This window comes from Chaetomium globosum, genomic scaffold (assembly GCF_000143365.1).
Source record: "Chaetomium globosum CBS 148.51 scaffold_2 genomic scaffold, whole genome shotgun sequence".
NCBI lineage: Eukaryota > Fungi > Ascomycota > Sordariomycetes > Sordariales > Chaetomiaceae > Chaetomium > Chaetomium globosum.
The window spans coordinates 1,974,021-1,994,756 of record NT_165977.1 but is presented as its reverse complement, the minus strand read 5'-3'; the positions used below and the strand labels follow the sequence as shown (position 1 = coordinate 1,994,756).

General features: G+C 55.6%; 7 protein-coding genes across 7 annotated transcripts; 3 read left to right on the top strand and 4 right to left on the bottom strand.

Annotated features, from left to right (window-relative positions):
- Window positions 1-340: 340 nt before the first annotated feature.
- On the bottom strand, window positions 341-3,401 carry CHGG_02757 (uncharacterized protein; the record flags this gene model as incomplete). Its single annotated transcript, XM_001229272.1, has 7 exons — window positions 341-1,072; window positions 1,238-1,480; window positions 1,533-2,196; window positions 2,249-2,518; window positions 2,569-2,646; window positions 2,710-3,052; window positions 3,107-3,401. The coding sequence occupies 7 exons, from the start codon at window positions 3,399-3,401 to the stop codon at window positions 341-343; spliced, it is 2,625 nt and encodes an 874-aa protein (XP_001229273.1).
- Window positions 3,402-5,381: 1,980 nt separating this feature from the next.
- Window positions 5,382-6,736, bottom strand: CHGG_02756 (uncharacterized protein; the record flags this gene model as incomplete). The annotated part of the gene is made up of 5 exons (XM_001229271.1): window positions 5,382-5,498; window positions 5,617-5,661; window positions 6,153-6,391; window positions 6,470-6,513; window positions 6,609-6,736. 5 exons carry the CDS (start codon window positions 6,734-6,736, stop codon window positions 5,382-5,384), a joined length of 573 nt encoding a protein of 190 aa, XP_001229272.1.
- Window positions 6,737-7,388: 652 nt separating this feature from the next.
- On the top strand, window positions 7,389-10,833 carry CHGG_02755 (uncharacterized protein; the record flags this gene model as incomplete). Its single annotated transcript, XM_001229270.1, has 3 exons — window positions 7,389-7,805; window positions 7,868-10,042; window positions 10,096-10,833. 3 exons carry the CDS (start codon window positions 7,389-7,391, stop codon window positions 10,831-10,833), a joined length of 3,330 nt encoding a protein of 1,109 aa, XP_001229271.1.
- Window positions 10,834-11,406: 573 nt separating this feature from the next.
- Window positions 11,407-13,354, top strand: CHGG_02754 (uncharacterized protein; the record flags this gene model as incomplete). Its single annotated transcript, XM_001229269.1, has 6 exons — window positions 11,407-11,774; window positions 11,867-12,424; window positions 12,516-12,678; window positions 12,780-12,860; window positions 12,923-12,979; window positions 13,112-13,354. 6 exons carry the CDS (start codon window positions 11,407-11,409, stop codon window positions 13,352-13,354), a joined length of 1,470 nt encoding a protein of 489 aa, XP_001229270.1.
- Window positions 13,355-14,161: 807 nt separating this feature from the next.
- Window positions 14,162-15,174, top strand: CHGG_02753 (uncharacterized protein; the record flags this gene model as incomplete). The annotated part of the gene is made up of 2 exons (XM_001229268.1): window positions 14,162-14,218; window positions 14,296-15,174. The coding sequence occupies 2 exons, from the start codon at window positions 14,162-14,164 to the stop codon at window positions 15,172-15,174; spliced, it is 936 nt and encodes a 311-aa protein (XP_001229269.1).
- An 840-nt stretch (window positions 15,175-16,014) lies between these two features.
- On the bottom strand, window positions 16,015-17,568 carry CHGG_02752 (uncharacterized protein; the record flags this gene model as incomplete). The annotated part of the gene is made up of 3 exons (XM_001229267.1): window positions 16,015-16,709; window positions 16,784-17,235; window positions 17,306-17,568. The coding sequence occupies 3 exons, from the start codon at window positions 17,566-17,568 to the stop codon at window positions 16,015-16,017; spliced, it is 1,410 nt and encodes a 469-aa protein (XP_001229268.1).
- Window positions 17,569-18,547: 979 nt separating this feature from the next.
- On the bottom strand, window positions 18,548-20,234 carry CHGG_02751 (uncharacterized protein; the record flags this gene model as incomplete). The annotated part of the gene is made up of 3 exons (XM_001229266.1): window positions 18,548-18,897; window positions 19,256-19,754; window positions 19,935-20,234. 3 exons carry the CDS (start codon window positions 20,232-20,234, stop codon window positions 18,548-18,550), a joined length of 1,149 nt encoding a protein of 382 aa, XP_001229267.1.
- Window positions 20,235-20,736: the final 502 nt, after the last annotated feature.

Here is a 20,736-nt window from a genome sequence, read left to right as displayed (position 1 = left end):
TTCTACTCGTGAATTCCCATGCTTGTGGTCTGGAATGTTGCAAATGGTCAGATACATGTATTGGAGTGGGATGTTCCCTGTCTACCCTCTGTTTCCTAAGCCCAAGTTGATAGAAATGTAGAAATGACCGTGGAGACCTTGGTCTAGCCGCTCTTAGGCTCCAAATGAATATGAAAACCAAGAACTCCGTGTCTGAACGCCGTAGCCAGTGCACACTGCGAACCTGATGATAAACAGATAACGGCTCGCAAAACGGTATCTTTGCGGTGGTATCCCAAGGAGAAAAGCCAAAACACACTCAAATCACCATCAAACGAGTCCACAAATATATGCCCGGTGCCTACCCGCTCGGCTCCCAACCCATATCCATCCCATCTATAGGCCCCATGCCCATGATCGACCTTAGAACGCCCTCCGCAACAGGTGTCATCCCCTGCTGCCCCGACATTTCGGCCCATGTTGGCGCCGTATGCCCGGGGAATTCGGTCGCTCGATCGCCATTTGCAGCGCTGCCACCCGGTCCTCTGGGGCCGGGCGTTTCACCGGTCGCAGTCATATTAAATCGTTGGCCGGGTGTCAGACCCGTCGAGACCCCGCCCGACATGCTAAACGACGATGGGTCCGTACTGAAGAAGGCGTTGACGTTCCGTTCGACATCGCTTGATGTTCCCGAAATGTTGTTGATGTTTTGGTGGGACGAAGCGGGACTGGTCTCGAACGAGTTTCGCCCGGATCCGCCGTTGACGTGCCCGTTGCTGGTTGCTGCTGCTAAGTTTTGGCACTGGGGGTCCGAGGTTCCCCCTGTTGTGCTTGAATTTGGCGTCCGACCGTTGCCGTCGGGAGAGGTGCCCGAATGATCGTTGCTGCTGCTGCTTGTGTCCATCTCCGGGGGAGGACCGTAGTAGGGAGGGGGGGCGAGGCCGTGACTGGGCACATAGGGTCCGGTGTGGCTGCGATCGCGGGTTGGGAGGGTAGTGGGCTGATGAGCGGGTGAGTAGTTCGCGGTACCGGGGGCAGGGTCGATGTCGATGATATCCGGCGCGGTGGCGGGGTTGCCGTTGTCGCCTGGGACCTTCATAAAGTTACATTGGTTGCTGTAGGACATGATGTCGTGTCTCTCTCCTTCCGCTTGAGCTTGAGCTTTGCGGGCGTGTCTGAGGCCCGGGGGGAGAGGGGAGCCCGGCTGATGTGGTCAGCAAACTGGAGGGAGCATCACATGGTGGTGGGAAGTGCTTACGGTATCGCTGCTGCGAGGAAATGCGGACCTCAGTTTTGGGATGCGCACCCCTAATGCTTCGAGGTCCACGTCGAGTTGAACGAGGAATGACTCGGTGAGAGGATTCCGTTTCTTCAGTGCGTTCATGGCCGATAGCAGAAAACGCAGGGAATCCGCAGTCTGGCTATCGTCCGGTCTGCTCTTAAGGTACTGAACAAATACTCGAGCAGAGACGTATAGGCAGAACGAAATAAAGGGGTTCATCTAAGGGAGGGAAATCAGTATCGTCTTTTCTAGGCGTGCGGGGCGCACATACCGCGGATAAATCAAGGTGCGAGACCATCCTCATGATACTCGCAATTTCATTCGCCGCCGTGATACACCGTACTTTGCTCTCCGAGCTCACCGAAGCCGGTAACCTGTTCTTGTCGGCCTTGAAGATGGCCGCCTGGTGGAGGCAGATGGTAGATGTGTGGATACACATATTGGTGAACACCACGTTGGCATTTCCGAGGCCGTTTGGTAACTTCAAGTGGGTTGGAAGGCATAGCGAAGTGTTGAGGAGGATGTTGTCCATTTGTCGGTGACGTTTCCAGAACTCGCCGTTAAGGTCGTGGTCTCTGTCGTCGACGTCTGGCCGGTGCAAATGCACGAGGTTCCGGCCGAAAAGGCACGCCATCAACGCAACCCCAGCAAAGGATGAGATCTTGCCTGCCCCCGCGGGGCCCATGGCCTCTGCAAGAGTGGGGGTCTGCTCCGGCCGGCTCATATCAAAAGCGTCGTCGGAAGCTGGCAGGTTCGTCAAGATATCCTTTTCGTCGACGGTCATGGGCCACCCGGTGCCAATACTAGCGAAACGGTCGAGGCAGAATGCCATCCAAAAGGTTCTCCTACGCTCTTCCCTCTCCGTCCAGTCCCGAGGTGGCGGTAGGCACTGCTTGACGTCTAATCCTGCCCCATCGAGGCGGTGAAGTCCAATCCTGCGAGGCATTAGCAAAGTTCAATTCTCGCCAAACGATAGGTAGGTCGTACATCTGAGATAGTCGCGCGCCTGAGCCGGTGCTCATCCACGCCCTAGGAAAATACATCCACTTGAACTCGTATGAGGCCAGCAAAACGTGGGTCTGGGCATGGGCGACCGAGATGATGTGTTCGCCGTAGCCTTTGATGTAATCCGACTCGAGATATTTCCTTGAGCGGGCGTAAAAGAGGTCCTTCAACGTTTGGAACTTGTCCGAAACGGAGCAGGCCAACGTCCACATGGCGTATCGCAAACAAACGGGTGGCCGTTGGGGAGGAGCGCTGTTAATGGTCAGTTTGTGGGTATCTCATATGGAAACGGTGAAACATACAGGTTCATCGCTGCTAGATACCGATATTTGTGGATCATGGGCACGGAGGGGTGAATCTTCTCGAAGTAGATTTGGTGCCTGGGCAAAATGTGATTAGTGTACGCCTGAGGGGTTCGTTAAGATGCTTTCACAGTCACTTACAGCTCGTCGATCGTCTCCTGAGGGGGTAGCGGCTCTTCCAGGCCCAAGCCGATCATCTCCCACGTGAAATTGTTATCAACTCCGCCCATACCCATAGCCATGCCGCCGTTGAAGTTGAAATCTTCCAGGGGCGGGTTATTAGGCGAGTCAGCATTGAAGTGCCAACGATCCATATCACGGCTACTGGCGATGTTGATGGAGGGATCTGTGACGTTGAAGTTGGCGGTGGCAGCAGCGCGTTGGTTGAGGGGTTGTTTCGCGGCCCCATCAAGAGGGATCGGCATCCCTTTCGAGCCATCGGCACCAGAGACTTCTTGTGTTTTTAGCAGTGTTTCGACTTGTTCTGCAAGAGACGGTTAGCCGGGACAGGTGAGACTAGGCCAGTGGATTCGCGCACTTAGTCGTTCTTCCAACGCCTTCACATAGCCCCTCTTGGGCCCGCTCTTCCTCCTGACTTCGTCGTAGGCGCAGGTGTGGCCGAGACGCGAACATGTGCTGCAGCTCGGTTTAATTCCGTCGCACTTCAACTTCCGCTTCCTACAAATCATGCACGCCAGCCGCTTCGGCTTGGGCACGCTCGAGTTGCCTCCCGTGGGGGCCTCGATGGAAATGTGGTCACCGTCGGCGAGCCTGTCAGCACCAGGGTCTGAGACCATGATGGTGTCGGGCGGTGTCTCAGAGGACGTCGACATGGCGGGCAACGGCTCGGAGAAGTCGGGCAGTTTTGATCCTCCTGAGCAGCCGGCGAGCAGCTACACAATAGGCATGCGCTGTATCGCGCAGTTTCGTCGCTTCTACCTCCAAGAGGCGATACACTACTTGGGGCAACTATCGGGTGTTCTTGTAAGGCGTGAGAAGGCTGCAGTATGGTTGAATGGTTTGTTGAGGTTGATTTGTCACGTCGAGCTCAAGACGAGATGAAAGTTGGTTGAGAAGTTGGGGCAGAATCGATGGGCTTCAGCTGGTCCAATCTTCGAAGGATCGCTGACTATACCAAATTGGCGATGCGGACCGTGCGGGGCTTCGAGAACCCAAGTCGAACGATAAGTGGTGACACGAGGATGGTTCGCGAAGGCGGCTCTTGGTGGTTAAACGCGGTTGCGAAGCCAGATAACGAACGGTGTACAGATGAGATCGCGGGGGCCACGCGGTTTACAAATGCCTGGTGCGGCCCTCCAATCGTACTAATCTCGTCCGGGACAGCCTGGAAGGCTTGTTCGATGACCGGGAGGTGCTTGGATGGGGATGGGGATGGGACTGATTGGGCTTAGTACGCCGTACCCGTGCTTTGTCGAGCTGCGGAGTGGGGATTTGGTCGGGATTTTGGAATGGGTGACCTGTTCGAGCCACAGCGCCACTCTGTCGCACATCTGCTCCGTTGGCGTGGTTCCAAATAAGCGGAGCCAAGCAGACCAATAAAGCAGCATCATCGAGATGGAGCAAACAGGTTGAGCAAGGTTCATCAGCCTTCCCAACCCGAGTCCCTGAGAGTCCTCCCTAATTTTACTAGTCACCCCGCCGCGCCCCTCTCTTTTCGGACTCGATGAGTGAGCAGATCGCGCTTGTCTCGTTTCGAGATACCGTTGTGAACTTTGACATCTTGGCTCTCCGTCCGCCAGGTGGATAGGTGTGCGTGCGCAGTAGTCAGCTTTAATTAGCAACTTGATAAAAAGGCGGGAAAGCCTCGGGTCGCTTCCAGACGTGCGGGCCCCGCGGACCCCTTCGCTGGGGACTCGCTCTGGGCTCCCTAAAAGACACAATATTATCCCACCCAGCGGTGCGTCTGCAGTTGCAGGCGACATGCGCATTCACGACATGGCATACCTCTCTCCTCGATCAGGGTTGCAGTGATGCGGTGCCTGGTACCGTCTTGGAGGCCCAGCAATTGGTCCAGATTGGTAGCTAGCGTGCCATATTAATAGCACCGCCCACACTGGTCCCACACACCACTCGACTACCCACATGCTCAACACGCCTTGGAGATGATCGACGGGCTGAACGGACTCAAAGTCCGCAAGCGTTACACAATCGAGCAGGCCTGTTGTGTGGAGGAGATGCATTCTCTTGATGTCGGAAGCTCAACGATGAAATTATAGTGAGGCCCCGGGAACGAAATCGTGATTCAAGATGTCAATGGGCGTGGTGGAGATAGCTAGTTGGGTTTTGCTGGTCATTTTATTAAAGTGCCTGGACGTCTGTGGTATTCTTGACTCAGTGCCATGGCAGTACCAAGTACTTTGTACATACCAGCTTCAAGTCTCCACAACACTGTTTGTTGTTCGTCCCAAAAACCGCGGACTTCGAGAATACTCTCTCCACAACCACTCCCGCCTCCTTTCCCACGTGGTCCTCATCAATGTGGGATATTTCCGGACTTTTTACTCTCGTTCGGGTAGAGCCGCACAGCCACATCTAACGACGATCTCTGTAGCTTTTGCATAGAATAGCTCGGCGCAGCGCGTAGGTCGGGGCAAAATTACCCCGTGCTGAGGTTGAAGTTCCAGAAACCGCTTCCATGGACAGACTTGGCATAAGTACCTTGTTTAGGGGTCACCAGCGGTTGTGTGTAAGAAATCCTCGGAAGGTCCTCGAGAAGCCGTTGCCGAGAGCATCAAATGATCCCTCCCACCACCCTCGCGTGGAGCCCCCTGGGTTCCTTTCTCCACGGCACTCTATGATTTCGGCGTGTTCTTCTTGTCTGCGTCAATGATACGCAGCACGCCTAGGTCGCCGTAAGCGAGGCAGTATCTTGTGGGAGCCCACGCGACAGCCTCGCACGGCCCGGCTGTCTTGAACGTGTGGACAAGTTCGCCAGTTTCTGTATGAGTGACATCGATGCCAGAACCTAAATGACAGAAAAGTAAGCAGGCCGCGCTTGTTCGAAACGAGAGGTCGTTACTGCCTTACCTTCTTCGCATCCGCCGACCACATAGCATCCATCAAATGAGAAACCTAAAATTAGATCAGCATTAAGGTTATCGATCCGCGCTGGGGGCGGTGCCGCACTTAAGCATTTAACAGGCCCGACCATGCGGGAAATAGTACGCTGACATATCCAGTCCTTCGTGTCAAAGAGCGAGATAATGGAGTCAGCACCTCCGGTTGCGAGGTATTTCCCAGTGGGCGAAAGCTCAGTCGTCAGACAGGAGGCGGTATGCCCCTTCAGCATGAACTCTGTCGAATTCCCGTCCTTGGTTGCGTGGTTGGCATGAAAAGCGGGCTCTAGCTCAGGGTACGAGAGTATCCGTATCGCGCCCTCGGTCGTCGGAACGAAGACCTTCTCCCCGCTCCAACAAAAGGCCATTTGATTTGTATCAACCGGTAGCTGGCAAGATGAGACCACTGCGGATTTCGTCGGTGATATCTGGAAGAATTCCCCGCGCTGAAGTGCCGAGCCGGTCAGTGAATTGCACGCCTCTGCAAGCCATGGTTCGAGGACCTACCCGGTTTCCCACCAGCAACGAGGAGCCATCAGGGGCCCAAGCCAGAGTGTGTGCGTTACCCAGGCCCTTGATTTCATTGACACACGCTTTTGTCCTTACATCCCAGAGTTTCACGACCCCATCGTTGCTGACACTGCAAAGCTCTGCCTCTTTGACTGGGTTGAAGGCTATCTTCTCAATCGCAGCCAGGTGGCCACGGAGTTCCGTGGAGTTTTTGACATCCTTTCTCTCGGGGTTCCCTGCATCACGTCAGCGAGACTCCTGTGAAGGAAAAACCGTTGCTACACCAGTGCTGCGACGAGCAGGAGACGACTCACAGACACGGAGTGTTTTGTCCGAAGTGACGGTGGCGACGAAAGTGCTGAGAGGGTTCCAAGCGATATGTCGCAACCTAGACAGTAACCACTGTGAGAATGGCGTCTCCCACACGAACAGCATCTGGCGAGGTAGACGCACCTATGGTGAGATCCCGCCCCACGGCCGGAGGTTGACTCGTGGTAGGGTAGGCTTTTGATGTCCTTGAAGTAGGGCGAGAATAAATCTCGAGGAATGCGGCCGATCCTAGGTCGGCTGGGTTGCGACATTGTGAATTGGAGGATGTGGATTCACTCCCGAACGTAAGTTGCAAAGTTCCTCTTCAGTTAACAGGCGGATGCACACTCAGGCGAGACTAGTTGAGTATGTTTTTGTTGATGTGTTTTATAAGGGTCGTGAGGTTGACGGATTTGGGAGGCTGGAGGTAGCGCAGGGGCCCAACGTCATCAATTTCTGATCAATCTAGACGAGAATTGGAAGCGTTTTTTGGAGTTACCGATGATGTTGCGATGGAATCGTTGCCCAGGGCAGCTAGATACAAGTGATGGTACCTGGTAGGTTGGTGGGCACTGACAGCTGCCGCAGCCCGTCGGATGTACGCCAAGTAAACTTTCGGGGCATCCAGAAATTGCGGCATCGCCCGTTGTCCTCCATCCCGTCTTGGGCCCGGTTGCTCCACAAACACCCCGGCCACATCCCACCCGCATCGGCAACCGGCCTTTGTCATCGGTTGCACACCCGACGTCGTCACCATCACCTATCTACAACAGTCGAGCCCCGTTGCTCTCAATGGGGATACCTTACCGATTACCGGGCGCCAACGACACCTCGACATGAATTGACGCCGAGGATAGAGCCATCTTAAATTTGCCGATGCGCGTATGAGTGCCGCCTCTGAAGGGTCCGGCCTCGTGAAGAGCCATGTACTGGCCGCTTGGGACACCGCGAATTTATGCTACGAGCAGCTCCCGCCAGCCGGACTCTATCCGGGTAATATCGCACGATGGCCTCCCTAGCACGCCCGGGCGTCCTAAGCAGAGATTCGACAATGCTTCGCTCCTCTCTCCAAACTCCGCTGTCCTCCAAGACGGTCCGGGTACCTCGTCCGCAGGTCCCTCGACAAACCCCATCACTCCGGTGACACCGATTACCCCCTTGACCCCTGGCATCAAACCCGTCGAACACGACTACCTTGACGAAAATAGCCCCGTTCATTCGCCAGGGATCGCTCCTCCTCCCATACCTTTACAGGAGCCCATCCTAGCTCTACGCGTAGCTCGCGCTGGCCATATCTTTGCCGTTATCACGGCGACATCCATAGTCATTTGGCAAACAAAGGTGTGTGTAACCGCCTCATGAGTTCCTGGCATTTTATTTACCTCGTCTGACGCTCCTCTCAGCCAACCGTCGTCCTCGCTGTCGTTGTCCGTTCCGAAGCTTCTCTCGAGACCTACGGCACCAACACCAACCTGCTTATCCGACCGGACTCAGCCATCCTTGTCCTCCACACGAGCTTGGGCTATCTGATAACATACTCACTCGCCACGGACCCCGAAGCCCGGATTTACCGACCACACTTTGCCAACCACACCAATGTCCAACGAAGACGCCAAAACCATATCGGGGATCCCGGCCACGCTGCCCCCGATCAAATACTCTGGGGTCCGGGCGAGGGGCCCGGGGTGCGGGATGTCAGTGTTCGCTTCCGGATGGTGATTAAGGTGGATGCGGGGATTGAAAGCGCTTTGGCCCTCGATGACGAGCTGGTTGTGGCGACACGCAAACCCGCCGCCGTCCAGTGCATCCGCTGGGCGCCCGATAACTCAGGAAGCCAGACAAGCACCGAACTGTTGAGCCGCATGAGCTGGCTGGAGAAAAAGGTCACAGTCAAGGAAATGACTCACGATAGGCCCATGAGCCTCTCAACGTGGATCACGAGCGATGGAAGGGCGTACGCAATGCAGCGACTGTCCTCTGCCCAGCAAGAAAGCGGCTCGAACGAGCCTACTGACACCAAGAAATTATTCAAAGGATACTGTTTCCACATACCCCAGAATGACGGGGACCATGCTGTTAGGTGTGTGATCAATGCGAGGTTTTCGCTCATTGCGGTTGGGTGTACCGATGGAAGCGTTCGCGTTTACTCGGCGAGGGACTACTCCGGTAACATTCCCGCATCTCACGTTCACAACGTCCAGGCGTCTGCCGCCACGTCCGGCAAACTCACCGCGCTCAATTACTCCCCCGATGGGTACTGCCTGTTCGCCGGGTTTGAGAAGGGCTGGTCAACCTGGAGCGTCTATGGAAAACCATTGAGCAGCACTTTCCAAGCCGACCTCGCCATCTCCTCTACAAACGGAGAAGAATGGCTCTCGGGTGTGCTGGATGCCGCCTGGATCGGAGGGTCTTGCGACCTTCTCCTGGCTAGCAGGTCCCATGAGGCTGTGTGGCTACTGGAAATGGCGCGGAGCGCGGTAACGGGGTGCTACAACCCAGCAAACCTATTCCGAACTGTGCTTCAGAGCACCTCCAGTGTCCTGGTGTACCGGGGCTACGATTTACCAGATCTCACATCCATCTCGGCCGAGCCCTCCCTTTGGCACACGAGCCGGATCCCCGCCACCTACCTGCTGAACCAGTGGCCCATCAGGTGTACAGCCATTTCCGCCGACGGCCGCTATTTCGCCGTGGCAGGCAGGCGGGGCCTGGCTCATTACAGCGTCAACAGCGGCCGCTGGAAGACCTTTGCGAACGAAGGCATAGAGAACGAGTTCCAAGTCAGAGGGGGCATGTGTTGGTACCAAAACATCCTCGTCGCCGCTGTGGAAGCCAATAGGTCCTTCGAGCTGCGTCTTTACTCCCGCGAGTCAGCGCTCGACGGTACTGTGGCGTACACGCAACAAATGGCGACACCTGTTGTCTTGATCACCTCCACTGGCGAGGACTCCCTGCTGGTCTACACCTACGACAACCTCCTCTATCATTACATTTTTGCCCCAATGTCCGGCTCAATCAAGTTGATTGAGGTCGGTCACATAGCCTTCCACGGTATCGTAAGATCACCCGCAAGAGTAAGGGGCCTGAGCTGGATCCTACCCGACCACCAGCTCCACGAGGGGGATCCAACTCAGGATGTAGCGCATGCATCTGTCCTGTTTCTGGTGGACGGGAAGCTGGTCCTTTTGCGCCCTTCGGTCAGCGACGGCAATCTGAAATACGACATGCGCGTCATTGCTCACAATGTTGAGTATTATCTCAGCATGAGGGACCGTCCGCATACACTCGAGACCACACCACAGCGGCTCGTTCAGGAAGCCAATGGCGCGGGAGGCAAGGGTCTTGGAGACTCCCTATGGTTGTTTGATGGCAACGAGCTGAAGGCGTGGCCAGATATGGACCCCGTCATGAAGGCGATATCGGGGGAGCTTCCACGAGAACTGCCCGGCATGGTCCCTATCCCTCTCGACTTCTATCCACTCTCGGTCCTGCTTCCGAAAGCCATCGTACTCGGCGTTGAGCCGGACCTCATTCAACGCCGCGATATCAGCTTCTCCTTCTTTCGCTTCTCCATTCGAGTAAGACAGCCAGCAGTCTACCACCAGATAGTATCAAGCTAACCCGGCCCCAGACCCACCTTTTCTTTCCCGACATCCTACGGTTTTACCTCACCGCGAACAGGGCTACCGAGGCATTGCAACTAGCGCAACAATACGAGGATTTGGAATATTTTGCCCATGGCCTCGAGATCCTCCTACATCATGTACTAGACGAGGAGGTAGATGCAAATCCCACCCCCGCGCCCGAGCACGCCATTCTCCCGCGCGTACTCTCACTCCTCTCGTCTTTCCGACAATATCTTGATATCGTGGTTCAGTGCACACGCAAGACCGAGGTACGCTCCTGGCGCACCCTCTTCGCATACCTGCCCCCGCCACAGGAGCTATTCGAGGAAAGCCTACAACGCGGTAGTCTAAAGACGGCAGGAGGCTATCTCCTAATTCTCCACACATTCGATGAGTTAGCCACGGCCAGCGAGCAAAGCGTACGGTTGCTGAGCCGTGCTATGCGCGAGGAAGATTGGGATCTGTGCAAAGAGCTTGCGCGGTTCTTGGCGGCGCTTGACGAAACCGGCGATACGCTGCGGGAAGCAATGGAGATGGTGAATGCCCGCATGAGCCAGGGGCACGACGCTGATGAAGGGTCCGTAAGGAATGGTTTCATGACCAGGCTTGAGATTCCATCTGCCGGAATCTACCCCTCGCTAGGCGGCTCAACTGGGGCCGGCCTTGGACGGATAACGGGGAGCGATTCGGAAGCAGAAGGCCGCTCTGCCAGTGACGCGGGATCCTTCATCAGCAACGCCTAATCAGACACAAAGATGATCGTGTATCGGCAGCACGGCGCGGATTCGGATGGAATGGCGGTAGGCGAGAAAGCGCCGTGGGACGGAAAGCTGTGAAATCCGAATCAGTTATGAAATGGATACACCGCCAATATCGAGGGTTGGAAAGCGCATAGAGAGAGGGAAGATAGACGAAGAGGTTCGTCTAAGAGCCCGCCATAGGTAATATATCATTCATCCTCCCCTTGCTACCAATGACGACACGGAACTGGCAAGGAAGAAGACCCAAGGCAGCCTACTATTGGCCCGTGCCCTGAAGCGCTCGCTGCTTTAATTCGTGGCTTCGTCCGTCTTAACCGCGTCCCCGCAACTGATTTCATACCAGAGGGTCAACGGCCGGCCCCGAGCAAAGCAGCAAGCCGTGGAAACCGGAACGATGGAACATTCTTCTTTTTCCCAAATGCCCCCAGCCACACATAATGCTACGACACAGGTCCGCTTCCAACCGCTCAACTCCACGGGTGGTCATAAATCCCACTTCCGCGGGAGTGGGGATGGCCATGGCCTACCGCCGCTACACACGTCCAGGGATTGACAATGTTGGGATATCTCCGTTGTTCCACACCCCAGAATTCAATGGGTTCCCAAGCTCTTACACGGGCCTACCTTCGGGGAGCGTGGTCAGCGCTCCCCATCCCATCTCGAGCCATTGGTACCGCGCTACCTCCGCTGAATCAGTTTGGCACACCGTCTCAGAGCCCGGCTGCTGATCCTGCTGTGACCGGAGTGCCGAGGGACGGGAGTACTGATTTGGCCAAAGCGGACCCTGCCAATGGTTCTGGTAGCCTTGGATTGGCACGGGGCGGACAATTACCCGCCAACATCGTGGAGAATCCTCCCGACCTTCACCTATGGCGCCAGAAACTGTTTGATCTACAAAGTCCTGTCATCCTTACCAATGAGGAGTGAGTGAACAATGATATTTCAGCTTCCCCCGCCACACCCAGCTCTGTGGTTATGTTGTCCGTGCGTGAGCGTGCTCATTAAGCCATCCCAGGTACGACATGTACTTTCCTTGGGTTGACAATATCTACTCGCACCGGACGTCACAGACAGCATCTAAACGGGGACTTGTCACCCGTTACTTCGACTGCCGCTTGAAAGGCCGGCCGTCTGGAACACCTAAATCACAGGACCCCAACAAAAAGAAACGCAAACGCACCGTGCGCCCGCTTGATCTATGCGACGTCAGAATCAAGATTACAGAATACCCAGCCAGCTCTGTAGGAGAGCTCACGGCGATATGCAACTCCATCGGCTTGAATAGCGAGCAGGTCGAGGCAGCGGCCTCAAGGATCCGGGACAGGCCGTTTCGAGTAATACAACGCAACGGGATGATTGGAAACGGTGATGATAGACTAGCAACGCACAAGCATGACTTGCAAAAAAGTGACGAGACCAAGAAGAGTACAGCCTTGCGATACCTGGCTGGGCGCGAAAAAGAGGCGAAGCGGACTCAGAAACCGCCGGCTTGGAAGCCGAGAGGGAACGCGGCGGCGACGGCAAGGGATCATAGTGGAGATGCGGATATCAAGTTCTATTCGGCATGTTTCTGGTGAGGCCGCCTATTACAGTATCTTGGGCCTGCTGTTGCTGACACAACGCCCATAGCCCTTTCTCCCAACGCGTCTGGATCGCTCTTGTAGCCATGGGCTTCGAGTACGGCAGTATTGGCGAGACAGATCCAGCTCCGCAATGCCCAAACCGCACATCACCTTGCTCGAGGCAAGACCCGAGCAGGGCTTGTCCCCGCCGGATACTGGTCAAGGGGGGTGGGCTTGTGCTGAGAGTTCTGTCATTCTAGAATACGTATGTTTCCCTACATAGTCATTTCTCCAGTTCTTTTTTCTTACGCCAGCCATCCTAGGCGGTGGCATTTGGAGCACCCTTTATTAACAATATGCCCTCAGCTTGAGGACACCAACAACACAGTCCCGCTACACCCGACGATCCCCAAACTGAAAGCGAACTGCCGACTGTGGATTGATTTTGTACGCTTGGTCCGCTTCTATCTTTTCGTCGACTCACGTCCTTACTTGGCCTGTTGCTGCAGATTAATACTAGAATCGTTCCCTCCTTCTCCAGCGTTCTATTAGCAACCGTCGATGAGGTGAGGAGCCAACAGCTAGAAATATTACAAGATCACATTCGTGAGCTCACCCAGGCCGCTGATGAAAAGGCAAGTCTTCATCACCAACAACAGAAGTGGAAGCCGTGTGCCTGACTGCATAACGCCGAACAGGGCCCCTATTTTCTCGGCGACCACATGTGTCTCGTTGACGTCCACCTTGCACCTTTCGCGCTCAGACTGTCTCGACTGGCACCTTTCAGCGGACTGAGCCTATCAGCACTTCCAACACGATGGAAAGGATGGTTAGATGCCCTCGAGCAGAATCCCCATGTGTGCAGCACCATGAGCACCGATGCGCTTTACGCTGAGTCGATAGATGACTTGATCAAGGGGTTTCAGAGAATATCTGACTGAACTCTACGTCTTGCGCCTCTCGTCCAAGGTAGAATGGTTATATAACTTTGCTTACCCAGTTGCCTACCAAAATTGAGGGGGAAGCAGGTAAACAAGAAAAGAGAAAGAGGTAAAGAAAACCGAGCAGAATAAATAGATAAAAGAAACTGAGTAAAACAAAAGCAGACGTTGGACTTCTGAATGGTTTTCTTTTCCTTCCTCGAGTAGAAGGTTTCGTCGGTACAAGCTTGCACTTGAAGTCCCCCCCCGACTTGGCCAAACCTCAAAGCTTTGACTGTACCCGCACTGTGTAGACTTTTTCTAAGTAAGGCGGGTTTACAAAACAAACAAGCAGACCGGTTTCAGTTTTAATGGAAGCAGGTAAGACTCACCAAGCCTACGGTCATTAATTTTTGTAGTCCGAAGATATCGCACTATCCCTTCCCATAAAGCCGGGAAACGACCAGATTACAGTCGACGCCTAATGGGGGCTGGGGAACAGTGCGAAGACTTTCTCAGGGGCTTGGTTGAGCTCGGGGCAGGGTCATCTCTGGCAAGTGTCCCCCACTAAATGCATACAATTCCAACCGCCGCCTGCAGATGTCCGTCAACATTGCTTGTCGCAGTGGGCCACCCGAACACCATCTGCCAGCCCCGCGATCCCGAACGCCGACAAAAAGTGACTTTCCGCATTAAAAGTGCCCCCGATCGGTTCATCATTGTTTAATTCAACCGTCGCAACGGCCTTTCCCTCCGCGCCGCTCGTTTTTCATTGCCAGTGATCGGCGCCCAACCTGACGACACGAATTGCAACATATCCATCGCAAAATGGATGACTACGGGACCGAGTCTGATAGTGACTACACCAGCTACTGGAGAGATTGGGTATGTGTTGATTCATCCGTCAATTCTCTTGCGTCCTTTACCCTCCCACCGTTTTGGGCCTGACACGTCTTGCACAGTTTATCTCGTCCCGTGGCAACGAATACTTTTGCGAGATCGACGAGGAGTACCTGACGGACCGCTTTAATCTGACGGGCCTGAACACCGAGGTCCAGTACTACCAATATGCGCTGGACCTTGTCACCGATGTTTTCGATCTCGACTGCGACGATGAGATGCGTGAGACGATAGAAAAGTCGGCCAGGCACCTGTATGGCCTCGTCCACGCTCGGTATATCGTCACAACAAGAGGTTTGGCGAAAATGGTAAAATTACCCCCTCTTCCTCCCACTTGTCCCTTTGCTCTGCCCGCCCTCCCCTCCAATATCATACTAACAGATGACGCTCCCGCCCTCCCACAGCTCGAGAAATACAAAAAAGCCGACTTCGGCAAATGCCCCCGCGTAATGTGCCACTCGCACCCGCTGCTCCCCATGGGCCTCTCCGACATCCCCAACCTCAAGCCGGTCAAGCTGCACTGCGCGCGGTGCGAGGACACGTACAACCCCAAGTCGTCGCGGCACGCGTCCATCGACGGCGCCTACTTCGGCACGTCCTTCCACAACATCCTCTTCCAGGTCTACCCAGCCCTGATCCCCGCCAAGAGCGCCGAGCGCTACGTCCCGCGCGTCTACGGCTTCAAGGTCCACGCCGCCGCCGCCCTCGTGCGCTGGCAGAACGGCGTCCGCGACGACATGCGCCGCCGCCTGCGCAAGATGGAGGTCGAGAGCGGATTTAAGGACGGCGACGACGACCTGGACGAGGACGATGACGACCCCGAGGACGAGGAGGAGCTGCTGCAGCAGCTCGCCGTGGCGGAGTACAGAGGTGGCGGTGCTGCCGCCGTTGCTGCCGCTGCTACTACGGGCGGCGAGGCGCAGATGGGGAGTGTTGCGTAATGCATCTGCTACGGGGTGGGAGAAGGTATCCCATATCTATATTGCAGCAGGCGGGGGTTGAGGTTGGTATGGCATGGAATGATTCCATCGGTTCTGCCTGCCACGGTGTGTTTCTTTTTCCTTCTTTGATGCTCGTAGGGGAAAACTTTGTGGCTGGCGCATTTGCACTTGGCGTTCTTGTTGGCATGGGCAAAGGTGGAGGGGGAGTTGAAGGAGGAAACCGGAGCAAGAGGAAATAAAGGATGGCCAGCCAGGTGATGGTTGCAAGCGGTTCAGCTGTTGGTCTGGCTCTTAATGCATTGAACGTGGCACGAAAAAGAAGTACACGATACCACTAGTTACATAGGCTGACGGTTATTCTTTTGGTGCCTTGACGGAGCATGTCCGGCCTCCATACGGTTATCCATGGTTGTTTAGGTTCCGAGAATTGCCCGTCTGTAAGTGCCCTGCAGAGCACATCCGGAACAGCCTTTCGACCTGGGGATGTCTTGATCACTGCCGCTTCTTACCGCATCATTCGCAAGACAAATAAATCGATAGTAAAAGTTTAGCAGTCTCTTTCAGACCCAACGCTTCAGTAATAAATTGCCTACCAACCCACTCACTCATCCTTTCCCAAAAAGCCAATTACATGTACACACAAACCCCCTACCGCGCTGGTAGTTTTGCCCAACATAAAACAGCACCGCCCATAACGCCCAAAAACCACGCCCGGTCATCTACGATTTGCTCCCAAGGCACCGGCAGCATCGAATCCCACGAAAACAAATAGAAAGACCCCAGCCCTTGACCGCCCAAACCACCAAACCGGAAAAAGATGAAACACCAAATCGATGCATTCTAGATCCGCGCCTCGCCCACGTACGAGACATCCCGATCATCCGGGCTGGGCCCCTTGCGCGAGGAAGGCGGCTCCGTATTACCGCTCATGCCACTGCCGCGCCCATACCCATCGCCGCCGGTGAGAGCCTCCTCCTCATCCCCAGACCGGTACTGCCCGCGCAAATGGTCCGTAGCATAGCTAAAGCTCCCCACGCCGGCCCAGAAAGCTTTGTCGTGGCTGCGGGGTCCCCACGCCCACCCAGCGCCGCTGGAGATGGGCAGGTGGTAGTAGCGGAAGGCGAAGATGGCCGAGACGGCGCCGATAAGGTAGCCGAATATGATGTCGAAGCCGTGGTGGCGGTAGTCCCACCACCGCGAGCCGGCGATGAAGACCGAGGCGAAGAAGGGCAGGACAGCGAGGCAGAGAAGGTAGATGGGTGGCGCCGCGGCCTGCCGCCGGACTGCCGAGACGGTTTGGTTGTGGCGCGTGATCCCCTTGTTGCCTAGAGCCGAGTCTAGCGTCGATGGTGTGGGCGCGCCGGGTCCGCGGTTGGAAAGTTCGTAGGTGTCGGGCCCTGAGACCTTGATGCTCGGTAAACGTGTGCGGGAAGGGAACGCGGTGAAGGCGGAGGCGTCGGCGAAACCGGCCGGGGCAAGGAACGGGATCGTGATGGCAAACTTGCTGGCAATAAAAAGGGAGAAGTAGATAAGCCCTATTGCAAAAAAATAGGTTAAGCAAACTGCCCGTTTCGGCACTAACAAACGCCCGGGGCTTCCAAGTGCGTACCTGAAGCTGAAGAACTCGAGTGCCCGCTTGGGTAACTGCGGAAACCATCGTCTAGGGTGGACTTGTCCGGATTCTTGCAAATGTCAGGGCTCACGAGCTGGCCGCTCGTGGTCGCTGTTTTCAGCCCCTTTAAGCCGCCGATGATATACTTGGAGAGGTTGTCCAGGTCAGGTTGGCATCGGTCCAATAGATCAGGCCGTGGCTTTCCAAACAAGTTCTTCATGCCGTTGGTGATAAACCAAGCCGCGACTACGGACAATGCGAGCCCGAGCAGGCCTGTATGCAGCTCCCAGAGCTTGCGCTTCCATATCAGGGACTTGGGAGTCCCAACGGGGACTGTCGCACCGGGAACGAAGATGAGGCAGATAACTATGATCAAGAAGATGGGGGCGATGATAGCGATAACGACCGCGAGCCAGACCGGAACTGTCTCGTTGACGGTGAATGGAAAGCTGCGGCGCTATTAGTATCCCGTCTTAAGCGACGAGGCACCAAGAGGGGACGCCCAGGGCGACAACATACGCGATATTGCGGTCGTCTAGAGAGAATGGCCGTTTATTCGGAGTGATATGCCCTAGAACGTAGCCGATGGCGGCAAAGGCGGCGAGTACCGCCCAGTCGAAAACATAGGAGAGCGCTAGGACCCATGATACCGTCCCTTTCCTCCGCACGTTACCCCCGGCGAGATCCAGATTGTCCATACTAGTAGGATTGAGGGCTTCGAAGGTCGGTGCGGGGGAGAACGAGCGGGCGTAGATGAGAGGGCGAATGGAGTCGTCGGGCATTGGGACGCCCCTTGGGTAACTAAGGTATGAAAAAGAGAAGGAAAAGATGGGAGTGAAACAGGGCCGGACAGGCGCAGCCAACAAGTCGAAATGCCGGGCCCAGACCACGAACGGAAGGAGGGCACGCTAGCAAGGTGTGAGCAGACCACTTTAATGATTAAACGCCCGCCACCGTCTGTCACAGGAACAGCGGTCTCTTTCAAAGAATGTCAAAATGTCGAAACCAAACGGAAAGCCCCGAACGCGTCATCCACAACCTTCTTGGTCATGGAATGGCTCTCGAGATTCCCCGTTGGGCAGTTTGGGTTGCCGCTTCGTCCCCCTGCAACTCCACGCCGAGACCCCCAAAAGGGACACACGCCTTTGCCGCCCTGTTGTGTGAGCTCAGCCACAAAAGGGATCGAGATGACCGAAACACGAGTGGTTGGCCAAGGCCGATCGGCGCTGCGGTGTCTCGGGGGCGCAGGACGAGTCGAGGGACGAAAGAAGTGGAAAACCGTAGTGTATCTCAGGTTTGCCCTCATAGGGACAATGTGAATAAAAGGGGAAAAAAGACAAACGGGAAAGACAAGTCTTGGAATTCAACGGTCGAGGTTGCACAGGAAAGAATGTACCGAACTGGACTTCTGGGTTAGTTCCATAACATGGGATGACTGGACCGGCCAAGATTTCCATGAATGAAACCCTGGCTGCAGGGGGAAGCTGAAACCGGAAGCCCCATCGAGACCACCACGTCTGCACGTGCCTTCTGTTGCGAGGAACTGACCCTCGATTGCCAAGTCACCACATTTACCCATGAGATAACAACTTTTTGCGAGTTTGTTTCTCGCTGGAGACGTCGTACCTGGTATCATTGTTATTGACCTCTCTTCTTTTCATCCACACTATGGGTCAGAATACAGCCCTCGAAATCTGTACAAGTATACTGGTAATTGTGAGTCCCAGGCACTGATGCTGCTTAATTCGGGCTGTTCGCCAATCAATTTTGGTCGCTTCGCTCCTGTCGAGTCCACCGAACTCCGTTTGTTAGCGCCGAAAATTCCCGAACCGCGGAGCCCTGGCCGCGCGGTTTGCCGCCAAACTGGTAGGCGCCAGTCAACTGGGGTGCTTCAGCGCTTGCCCGGCGGCTGCCCTGGACACCGCAAGGCGTGGCTATATCAGGGATACGGACCAGACGACGCGCCGGCTGCGGTTGGCTGGGTGAGGGTTTGAAAACGATTCTCAGCGCCAAGGCGACAGCATGGCCCCAATCCAAGCCGCAAATATCTCTCGACTGGCGCTGCGTCGGAGAGCACTCCAAGAGAGGGTTGCTCATCAGGCCCGAGCCCGCTGATACGGAAAATCAGGGTTGCTGATCTACATAATGTACAACATGTCTTCGCCCAGCACTCACCAACACAGCCGCCGCACTCATTAGGCCATGTTCTTGTCTCTCCGCTTGCCCATGTTCCGTACCCGGGGCGTGACGACCCATTTGTTGATATTGCTCTTTGTACGGGTCTTGAAACCGCCTTTGGCAGGCTGGCCCCATGGGCTGACAGGGTTTCTGTTACCCTTCGATTTACCACGCCCACCGCCGTGGGGATGGTCATCTAATACCGTGTTAGCGACCGAACGAGAACGACTGACGGTTGCAAAGAGCAATGAGCCAAGTCGGGATAAAGGAACGGGATCATGCGCCACATACTTGCGTTCATAGCCAAGCCTCTCACTGTGGGCCTGATGTTCAACAAACGGCTACGTCCAGCCTTGCCCAACTGCCTGTATTGGTGCATGATGTTGCTGGCCACACCGATGGTGGCGCAAGCATCTTTGCTGACCTTGCGGATTTCGCCGCTCTGCAACCGGACCACGACATGCTTCCCGGTCATGACTTTGGTACCGTCGTCCCGTGTCTCCTCCTCCTTGGAGATGATGGTCGCATATGTACCGGCACTGCGGCAGAACACTGCACCACCGTCCATGCGGGATCCCACATTGTACACCACCGTGCCGACGGGGATCATGTGCATCGGCAAGCAATTCCCTCTCCAGGCCGTCTTTGCTGCCAGAATACCAGGGTCGATGACACCGCCCATGCTGTCCAGAAGGTCTTGGGGAATACCAGCCCGGTAGCTCTGCACCACGTCTCCTGCACGCATACCCTCGGCGGCCACAATATAAGTCTTGTTACCCGTCGCCTGCTCCTGTCAACAGGGCGATGTGAGCACTTCCGGCCCGGGTCGTATTCGATACGGTCCACCAAGTGCGGCCCCAGGCGCCCAGCGCTTGAAGTCGAGAGTGCGGAGTCTCCGCTTGACGCCTACCCCCGGCGATGTCTAATGGTGACCCGGACCCGTGTTGTTTCTGCCACCTTTCCTCGTGACCCTTTTTTTAGGGATCGTCAACGGCAGATACGGCCTTCCCTTCCAAAGATGATCGTTGATCGGTCGCTTAAGATGTCGGAGACCGGGTGTCCGCGGCTTGTACGTTCGCATCTTGACAGCCTCAATTTGGGTGGATGGAGGGCCGAAGCCAGCAGAACCATCTTCGCCGGGCGTATTCTTGACATCGCCTGGCACCACGGCGGCGTATCGTCTAATCGTGTTGAGTTGAAGGGCCCTCTGGCAGAGTGAGGGGAGCGACGCTACCCCCGCAACCAAGGGTCGGAGCCGTGGCTGCAGCATTGTCGAAGAAAACGCAACTCAACCAAGACCCGGGGAAACCAGTACCAAGATGGCGTCAACGTCAGCACATCGAGCCGCGCCTGGTATCCGGGTGTGTTTGTGGGAGCGCAGAGCAGCCAATTGGCTGCAGTTATCTCCGGAGGGTTGGGGGTGGATAGCCGTAACGGTGGGCTGTCGTTCCGTCAATACCTTGGTGTTCTGCGGCTTTGGAAAATTGCTTGCATCGACCCATTGTCAGGTCCGTGCACGGATTTCTCACAAGTGTGGCTAGTGAGCTTTAGGATCGGGGCTGGTCACCGCGTGGAGCCACAGCCCCACCCAGGCCGCGAAAAACGCGAGTGCAGTTTGAAGACGACCAAGGGTTTGCAGCTTCCCAAGTTGAGCCAATCGCAATGCGGTTGCCCGGTGGTTGCCACTGTTGACGGGGCCTCGGGAAAGCAGGCACGAGCTGGACGACCGCGTCCCCCTGCTCGTATCGTGTACCTGTCATCGTATAACACGG